The sequence below is a fragment of the Pecten maximus genome, chromosome 4 (assembly GCF_902652985.1).
Source record: "Pecten maximus chromosome 4, xPecMax1.1, whole genome shotgun sequence".
NCBI lineage: Eukaryota > Metazoa > Mollusca > Bivalvia > Pectinida > Pectinidae > Pecten > Pecten maximus.
In genome coordinates, this window is record NC_047018.1 from 22,552,034 (window position 1) to 22,563,115 (window position 11,082).

The 11,082-nt window shown below is 36.5% G+C and overlaps 1 protein-coding gene across 1 annotated transcript in view; it reads left to right on the forward strand.

Moving 5' to 3' along the window:
* The window catches only part of LOC117325528 (TBC1 domain family member 2B-like), a gene marked incomplete in the record, with an annotated part of 30,179 nt that overhangs the window by 2,270 nt on the left and 16,827 nt on the right, over nt 1-11,082 (forward strand). Inside the window, 4 exon segments of the mRNA XM_033881815.1 lie at nt 2,454-2,598; nt 3,795-3,921; nt 5,692-5,891; nt 8,608-8,735. Coding sequence (XP_033737706.1) covers nt 2,454-2,598; nt 3,795-3,921; nt 5,692-5,891; nt 8,608-8,735 — 600 coding nt within the window.

Sequence of the window (11,082 nt, forward strand, 5' to 3'; positions counted from 1 at the left end):
GAGGTGTAGTGGTATTGGGATGATTCAGAGTGGTTATAGGAACTCTTGCTCAATGGTTACAACATCTTGGACCAGTTTCAGCAATATTCCATAACTGAAGGATTTCTTTAACTTAAACAATTCCATAGGGAAGCATTGCAGAATTTAAGTAAGGTTCCCTAACAGAGTTTTTTCCTTCAAATCTGTAATGCTTTCCTTTGGAAAATTTTAAGTTAAGGAATTTACTCATAGGATCTATGATAAATCTTCACGAAAACATTGTCTGGTTTAATTGATATTACTACATACAATGTTTTATACAAAAACATATGGAATTTGATTTAACCTTTGATTGATGCAAACTGTGAATTTTGTCTAAAAATCGATCGGTAGTTATTATTGGTTCGACAAATAGTCAAATAAAACTCCCCCTGCATTCATGTTAACTCTGACACGATTGCTGCATGTGCACACCTGGTAAACATTAGGCAAGATGTTGACTATTGCCTGCTATAACCAGGCCATAGAGGATCAAACTATATTTGACAATTTCATTGTTGACCAAGCTCCCTCTCTGTCAAATGCCTATTCAGTTTTCCATCTTGATATATTTGACAATAACCATGCAGAAACAAAGAACCTTTATAGAGGTTATGTGTAGAAACTGACTACCTTTTGTAGTATACTCGTGTGATCATGTGAGTACAGGAGAAATCACAATCTCGGGAACATCTTGGTATCCTTTGTTCAGAAATGAGCAAACACTGTATAGTATGTATGTATTTGTCACAGGGCATCCAGTAGACCCCTGAGAGTATATTTTTGACTCTCCAAAATCAAATTTGACTCTTGAGTTTAAGGGGACATGTCTACATGACATAAGTTTTGACCCTTCAGATTTCTGTGAAATAGGTATTTGACTTCTGAAATTGCTAAATGTCAAGGGTCAACTGGATGCCCTGTTGTCAGTTGAAAATTTGAGCATATAATCATTTATTTCTGAACAAGCATAATTCAAATGAAAATGTCTATTTCTTATCTCAAGACAATAACTGATCATATTTGCATGAAGCACAATTTACCGTGAATTACGGTCGTGGGCACCTCTGAATGTATGCATGTTTAAATATCGGTTTTAAGTCAGCGCTTTGGCTTCTGGGATATTATTGCCGCATAATAAATAAGATTATATTAATTTGAAAACTACCATCAATATCTGGTCAATTACAGTAATGTCAATGGAAATGAATTACTATATGATATTTTTTCATTAATTAGCTCAACCTGAGAGCCTTTTCCTTGAAAACTGAAAATCATTTTAACATGAATTTTGTAGACCCTATATATGACTTTATGGTTAAAGACTAAATGCAAATTTATAATTCATCTTAATTCTCCCCCATCCAGATATATCATCCAGAAATGTATAAATCCTTCCTGAAGTCACTTTTATCTGTATTTACTTCCTTGTGGTTGTAAGTGTAACATTTGTTACAAAAATGACTTGCTTCCTTGTTGAAAGACCTCACACTATATTGTAGGTAGTACCTGGTACATACTTGGAATGCATCTGATGTATTACAACAGTTTATACGAGATGTTTGGTTTTCCCAGCAACAGACATTTATCGCTGACTTCAGGAAGGATTTAAACCATACTAAAAAAAAACTGATAAAAACCCTGTAGTGTGAAAAATAAGATGACATTCTTATCAACAGTATATACTAAGATAGAGTGTTCCAGTTATAGTTATTTATAGATGCATGCAGGCATAAATTGCCATATATCAGTATTCTAATATATTAAAATTGATTAATTTTGTACATTGGTTTCTCCAATGACTTGAACCCTAATTATCATAATAATTATTTTTCAGATATTTCAATTCGGTTTCACTATACGAATGACTCGTCTGTCTTATGATGGTCCCTGCATTTTGTAAATAAAATCTGCTGATGTGTACTCCTGTTTTTTCTTCAATTCTTCCTTTCATTATTCATCCTTTCATAATGCTTGTTCCTAGATAGTGTTTTCTTTGTTTCTAGTGAGTCCAAGGTGACAAGAATGGGCCTTCTTATCACCTGATGATACGCCACAAGTCGTAAACAGTTCCCATACTTCTTATCACCTGATGATACGCCACAAGTCGTAAACAGTTCCCATACTTCTATTATGTCCGATATAAACAAAACTTTTCCATTCTGATGTTGCTAATCTGGGATTCCAAGAATAATAAAATCAATTTCTCTGTGTTTTCCTTCCTGTATCTTCAAATGATGAAAACTCTTGATTGAGTTTGCTAATGCAGTTTTCAAACTCCTCTATTTTCTTCATTCTTTTATTTTCCTGTCTACTAGGAAGCTCTTCTTGCTAACTTGCATGGGCTACAAAACCACATGATATCCGATTTGGCATAAGAATAAATAAGGTTTACTTTAAGATAGTATAAACAAACAAAATTATATGTTAATCAGGTCTGGTGGGAAGGAACACGTATTGGATGCTTCGGATAGACACGCGATGATGTATTGGTTACAGGAGTTACAGAAACGTCGCAGACGTTATAACATGGCTCGGAACTCTCTCTCACGCGACAGAGTGGGTCAGTGGAATGTTAGGGTAAGTGATGACATTATTCTAATTCAGACCCATATTAAAGGTCTGAAAAAGTTCCACTCTACACTGGCAGTAAAACCTGTGTTTTTTGGTAAAATAAACAATATATTAGAATTTAGTTTCTTCCCAAAATTGGCCTCAATGAAACTGCTATATGTTGGCTTTATTTTGCCCATGAATTTGACAATATTTGATATTTCCTGTGCTTATGAATCTGTGTCAAACGTACTTCACATCATCAAACCACTAGGCCCTACAACTGGTATCTGTATTAAATTTGAAGCCCTCATGTAGTATAATGTATGAATTATAATGTGACAGATCTGCATTCATATTGTCATGAAAGTTTAAAAATTCTGTTCTGTTCCTATTCATACACATTGATACATCAGTATCAGTTTTTGATGTACTGGCAGTTTTAAAATTAGTAACCAACCTATTCGATTGAAATGTTCCTAAACAGAGTATCTTCCCTATTTTTACTGTCCCCATTATAAGACTGTTGTGTCCATCGTCCGTCTGTCCGTCTGTTGTCAGTGCATCAACCATTTTTTTAAACGACTTTTCCTAAACTACTGATTGGAATTTAACCTAACTTGACAAGAAGCAGTGCTGTGTGGTGGAGATTCCAAATTGTACAAATGATGGGTCTGGTTCCCAAGGGGGCTGTGTGGTGGGGACAGAGGGAGCAGTTTGGCTATATTGCTATAAACAACTTCTTCTCTAAATCTATGCATTAATGATATATCATTCATAATTTGAGTTGAAGCATCCCTAGTTTGTGGTGACTAAAAATTATACAAATGGTGGGGCTGACCTTCGGGGGCTGAGAGGCAGGGCCAAAAGGGGGTAATTTGGCTATATTGTTATAAACAACTTCTTCTCTAAAACTATGCACTGGATATCATTGATGTGTGACAGAAAGCATCTTTAGGAGGCGATGATTCAAAATTGTACTAGTGGTAGGGCTGACCCTCCAGGGGCCTGAGGGTCAATAGGGAAAATATTTTTATAAAGACTTGATACCAGATCCTTCACTTATATACAAGATAGCCCTCTACTTTATTTATCATATGATTTGTCAGCCATGAAGTACAATAATTAATCTGAACACGTAACTCAATGTGAATATGAAAAAAATCAATTGATTCTTTGTATGTATATATTTATGCAAATGATAATATATCAAATATTTATAGAGGACACAGGGCAACATCAGTGGGCTGGTCTCCAAGAAGGATGATGTTGATATGGAGGTAGGGATTGGCCAGAGTGATTTCCCTTTCATCAAAGCTCCGACTAGTCTGCTGCTTGGGCCTCCAGAGGGTACTGCTCCTAATTCTCTCTGGTCTTTTACTAACCTCAAGTCTGAACTACAGAATGCTTTTTCTAACATAAAAGGACAAATGGTGATAGGTTTGTAGTGTAATGTTAATTATCTGTGTGTCGACACCCGTTCACAGAACACTGTCAAGGTCACGTACGTAGCCCTGTTATGTCTCATCACCTGTCACAGCTCACCAGTACTGCTTTAACTATAACCAAACACAGATTATTCTTATTTATATGCTAAGATTAGTGTCATCAGCTCACTTGATTTTGTCTGAGGTTAAAATGACCTGCTCAAATCAGGAAAATGTGCTGGAATGACTTGGCCTTTCATTACATTTGATCAGAAAGTAAAAACCACAGTCTCCCATTGCCTCAGTGTTAATGTGGGCTGCATCTATGAACGTATAGATGCAGTCAAGATCACATGACGTGATTGTTACATCATTTTGATCAACATGTCATGGAAATGCTTCGCTATGCACTACGAATAATTCAAACGATGCAAGGATAATGATTGCTAACAATTGCATTACTATGATGTCACTTTGACCCTATGTTGATCATCATTACCATGTGTCAGATCGGTTGCAAATCAATCACAGAAAGGAAGTTGATTGAAAGGTGCTATTCTTTCAAATGAATATCTGAGAAAGGAAGAATTTAACATAAGTAAATGTATATGTCACCACACCTATTGTTATAGATTCGTCACCTAACCTATTGTTATAGATTCGTCACCTAACCTATTGTTATAGATTCGTCACCTAACCTATTGTTATAGATACATCACCTAACCTATTGTTATAGATAGGTCACCACACCTATTGTTATAGATTCGTCACCTAACCTTATTGTTATAGATACATCACCTAACCTATTGTTATAGATACACCACCTAACCTATTGTTATAGATATGTCAACACGCCTATTGTTATAGATATGTCACCACACCTATTGTTATAGATATGTCACCACACCTATTGTTATAGATACATCACCTAACCTATTGTTATAGATATGTCACCACACCTATTGTTATAGATTCGTCACCTAACCTATTGTTATAGATACATCACCTAACCTATTGTTATAGATACACCACCTAACCTATTGTTATAGATATGTCAACACACCTATTGTTATAGATATGTCACCACACCTATTGTTATAGATATGTCACCACACCTATTGTTATAGATACGTCACCTAACCTATTGTTATAGATATGTCAACACACCTATTGTTATAGATATGTCACCACACCTATTGTAATAGATATGTCACCACACCTATTGTTATAGATACGTCACCTAACCTATTGTTATAGATATGTCAACACACCTATTGTTATAGATATGTCACCACACCTATTGTTATAGATATGTCACCACACCTATTGTTATAGATACATCACCTAACCTATTGTTATAGATATGTCAACACACCTATTGTTATAGATACATCGCCACACCTATTGTTATAGATACATCACAACACCTATTGTTATAGATATGTCACCACACCTATTGTTATAGATACATCACCTAACCTATTGTTATAGATATGTCACCACACCTATTGTTATAGATACATCACCTAACCTATTGTTAAAGATACACCACCACAGTACCTATTCTTAAAGTTAATACAATACCTATTCTGATAGATAACACAATACCTATTTTTACAAGTAAACTATACCTATTCTAAAAGTTGATACAATACCTATTCTTGATATATAATACAATACTTATTCTTTACAGATAACACATCTTCACCTAACCAAGAAGACATTGTAACTCCTGATGGATCAACCCCGACTCTCAGACATGCTCAGTTGTCCCCCGTCAAACCAGGCGGTAAAGTTGGAAAATTCAAGTCAGCATTTGGGAAGGTGTTAAACAGGAAATCAGTGTTAAGTGATGAGGAAGCGCCACCTGGTGTCTGTAACAGGTGTAAACTGGTAAGTTATCTGGAAAAAAAAACACATATTTTTACAGGAAGAGAAATGTATTTCTGTTCTTCATATCATCATTACATACCCCCGGTACATGATATAACTGTCAGAAATAGATGAAGGAAACTTATGATTTAATCCGGCAAATGAAATCCATTCATAATGGTTCAACATTAGTGTCACACAACTGTATCAGTAAAATTCTGAAAGCACGATTTAGAGACTACTGATATGATGAAACTGAAGACAAATATCTTATTGATTATATTATTGAAAAAAATCTTTTAACTTTTCTGCAAATGCTTCTTTTTATCTTAGTATTGTCCAAATGAACTTACATTTGAGGTTTTCAAACTCGCTACCCAAAAAACATTCAAAAACCTTTACCAAATTATTAAATCTTGAGTGGAAACTCCCTATCCTGGGTCCCTGGCCATAAAGAGCATTTACTCTGTTGAGTAGAAACTCTCGATTCTTGGTCCCTGGCCATACAGAGGCATCTACTATTGTGTGGAGTAGAAACTCCCTATCCTGGGTCCCTGTCCATAAAGAGACATCTATTGTGTGGAGTAGAAACTCCCTATCCTGGGTCCTGGCCATAAAGAGACATCTATTGTGTGGAGTAGAAACTCCCTATCCTGGGTCCCTGGCCATAAAGAGACATCTATTGTGTGGAGTAGAAACTCCCGATTCTTGGTCCCTGGCCATAAAGAGGCATCTATCTTTGATCACGTGGGTCAGTTGCCTGATACTGACTGTAGGCTGGTGGTTTTTCTCCCAGTGCACCAGCTTTCCTCCACCTACAAAATTCGGCACATCCTTAAATGACTCTGCCTGTTAATAGGACGTTAAACAAAATAAACCAAACCAACCCCAGACCATCAATAAATGTACTATGACTGAAAGGATGAGCTGGAATGGTTACATGACAATGAAACAACATTTGTTATTATATTAACTGAACTGTAATAAATATGACTGGGTTTACCATTTATTACTGAGGACTTATAACTGTACAGTAGTAATTACCATTTATTATTGAGGACTTCTAACTGTACAGTAGTAATTACCATTTATTACTGAGGACTTATAACTGTACAGTAGTAATTACCATTTATTACTGAGGACTTATAGCTGTACAGTAGTATTACCATTTATTATTGAGGACTTATAACTGTACAGTAGTAATTACCATTTATTATTGAGGACTTATAACTGTACAGTAGTAATTACCATTTATTACTGAGGACTTATAACTGTACAGTAGTAATTACCATTTATTACTGAGGACTTATAACTGTACAGTAGTAATTACCATTTATTACTGAGGACTTATAACTGTACAGTAGTAATTACCATTTATTACTGAGGACTTATAACTGTACAGTAGTAATTACCATTTATTACTGAGGACTTATAGCTGTACAGTAGTAATTACCATTTATTACTGAGGACTTATAACTGTACAGTAGTAATTACCATTTATTATTGAGGACTTATAACTGTACAGTAGTAATTACCATTTATTATTGAGGACTTATAACTGTACAGTAGTAATTACCATTTATTACTGAGGACTTATAACTGTACAGTAGTAATTACCATTTATTACTGAGGACTTATAACTGTACAGTAGTAATTACCATTTATTACTGAGGACTTATAACTGTACAGTAGTAATTACCATTTATTATTGAGGACTTATAACTGTACAGTAGTAATTACCATTTATTATTGAGGACTTATAACTGTACAGTAGTAATTACCATTTATTACTGAGGACTTATAACTGTACAGTAGTAATTACCATTTATTACTGAGGACTTATAACTGTACAGTAGTAATTACCATTTATTACTAAGGACTTATAACTGTACAGTAGTAATTACCATTTATTACTGAGGACTTATAACTGTACAGTAGTAATTACCATTTATTACTAAGGACTTATAACTGTACAGTAGTAATTACCATTTATTACTGAGGACTTATAACTGTACAGTAGTAATTACCATTTATTACTGAGGACTTATAACTGTACAGTAGTAATTACCATTTATTACTAAGGACTTATAACTGTACAGTAGTAATTACCATTTATTACTGAGGACTTATAACTGTACAGTAGTAATTACCATTTATTATTGAGGACTTATAACTGTACAGTAGTAATTACCATTTATTACTAAGGACTTATAACTGTACAGTAGTAATTACCATTTATTACTGAGGACTTATAACTGTACAGTAGTAATTACCATTTATTACTGAGGACTTATAACTGTACAGTAGTAATTACCATTTATTACTTGAGGACTTATAACTGTACAGTAGTAATTACCATTTATTATTGAGGACTTATAACTGTACAGTAGTAATTACCATTTATTACTGAGGACTTATAACTGTACAGTAGTAATTACCATTTATTACTAAGGACTTATAACTGTACAGTAGTAATTACCATCTATTACTAAGGACTTATAACTGTACAGTAGTAATTACCATTTATTATTGAGGACTTATAACTGTACAGTAGTAATTACCATTTATTATTGAGGACTTATAACTGTTCAGTTGTAATTACCATTTATTACTGAGGACTATAACTGTACAGTAGTAATTACCATTTATTACTGAGGACTTATAACTGTACAGTAGTAATTACCATTTATTATTGAGGACTTATACAGTAGTATACTTACATGTTGTGTTGTGACAGCTCCAGAAACAGCTGTCTAATGCTCAGCAAGACCAGCAAGCTACAGAGGAGGAGTTACAAGCAAATAGGGAGATTGTCCGTCTGTTACAGAAAGAGTTGGATTCTCTCACCAAGGAAATGGAGACAAGGTGATACATCAACAGATAAAGTGTGCTCATTCCTAAGGGTATTTTCAGAAAGCAACTGCAGTAACAGTACAACTCTGGTATTTTTTATTAACGTCAGGATGCCTTTGGCACCTGCCGTTATAGTCGTGGTGGGAAAATGTTGTTAGTGACACTTTTGTTTCCGGCTAACAGTTCCTCTTTTCTGTAATACAAATGATATACATCCGCAGCCTAATATAGTTCCTATTTTGATAGCAATTATTGACATGATTTAACTGATGTAAACCGTGTTTACTGCAATTATTTAAAATGAAATATGAATGTTTGGTGTTCTAGGCTATTTTAGAGTATAAATATAAACATTTTCCTCGTCAGTATATGCAATTTTGTTGGCGTAGGATTACATAGTTCTGTCTCGATCCTGCCTTGAAAACGAAAGTAAAGAAATCAGTTTGATGGTCGTGGAAATTTACATGCATTCACAGAGAAACTATCCACATGTCTTAGACTCATATGTTCATCCTGAGTTCATATGCAGGAACATTTCATATAAGCCTAAAACCAACTCTATTTACATAGTCAAATGCACCCGAGCATTCCACGAGATAACTTCAGCTGTCGCGTGACTCATCACTAATCGGCCAAAATGGTGGTTTTGTCTAATGTAACTAAACCAACGACCGTTCGCAGTTTCATATTCATTTGTATGTCGCTAGAATATGCAAGAAATATCACCAGGAATTGAAGGCAAGTTGTAACAAACTACATTGCCGTTTTTCGTGAGGATTTTATTAAATAAGGTTATTATTTGTTTATTTGAAAAGAATCTAATGATTATGATCTGTGACTGATGTACTGGCGTCAATGTCAAAACTAGATATGTCTCGTCGGACAAAGCGACCACAACTTTCTGTCGGAGTTAAATATGTTACTAGGGGTCATAAAATAGATGTTTGCTTGCCTAATTAACATCTTATAGTATACATAAAATTAAAAAAAAAACTTAGGCAGTGTACATCATGGATTTTATCTTTGGTTGTACATCATGTTCTGTTAATAGACCGATTTGTCGTTCAGTTGATTTTTTTCAAAGTTTACAAGCAGCTTTAAATTACTGATTCAGGAGTATATCAATAATCTTCCACAAGCATTAAAGAAATGGGGAAAGAACTATACTCAGCTATTGGAAAGTTGTCAGCAGATAAATATGCTATACATGTTTTCTTGAATATATATAGACTAGTATAGGAATAACCAGATTAAGACATTTCATCTGATACAAATGTAACTGTCTGACTATAAAATCCAATTTAAAATTTCTTATTATATGACCTCAGACCCTGATGTTTCTCTGGCCCTTTGATTCTGCCTTACTTATACATGTTGTACAAAAAATTGATTTATCACAATTGTGAAATTAATTCTGCTTTAATAAGGAAATAAGGATAAAATAATTACATTTCTCTTGTTTATGTTACCTTCCCCTCCCTAACCTTCCCTCTCCCTACCTTCCTCTCCCTACCTTCCCCTACCTACCTTCTCTCTCCCAATCTTCCCCTCCCTAACCTTCCCCTCCCTACCTCCTCCCTCCCTACCTCCTCCCTCCCTAACCTCCCCCTCCCCACCTTCCCCTCCCTAACCTTCCCTCTCCCTACCTCCTCCCCCCTAACCTTCCCCTCCCACCTTCCCTCTCCCAACCTTCCCCTCCCTAACCTTCCCCTCCCTACCTCCTCCCTCCCTAACCTCCCCTCCCCACCTTCCCCTCCCTACCTTCCCTCTCCCTACCTTCTCCCCCCCCTAACCTTCCCCTCCCTACCTTCCCTCTCCCAACCTCCTCCCCCCCTAACCTTCCCTCTCCCAACCTTCCCTCCCTAACCTTCCCCTCCCTACCTCCTCCCCTCCCTAACCTTCCCCTCCCTAAACCTTCCTCTCCCTACCTCCTCCCTCCCTAACCTTCCCCTCCCTAACCTTCCCCTCCCTAACCTTCCCTCTCCCTAACCTTCCCTCTCCCTACCTTCTCCCTCCCTAACCTTCCCCTCCCTAACCTTACCCTCCCAACCTTCTCTCTCCAAACCTTCCCCTCCCTAACCTTCCCTCCCCCACCTTCCCCTCCAACCTTCCCCTCCCCAACCTTCCCCTCCCTACCTTCCCTCTCCCAACCTTCCCTCCCAACCTCCTCCCAACCTTCCCCTCCCTACCTTCCCTCCCTACCTTCCCTCCCAACCTTCCTCTCCCCTTCCCAACCTTCCCCTCCCTAACCTTTCCCTCCCTAACCTCCCCCTCCCAACCTTCTCTCTCCCAACCTTCCCCTCCCCAACCTTCCCCTCCTACCTTCCCCTCTCCCAACCTTCTCCCTCTCACCTCCCTT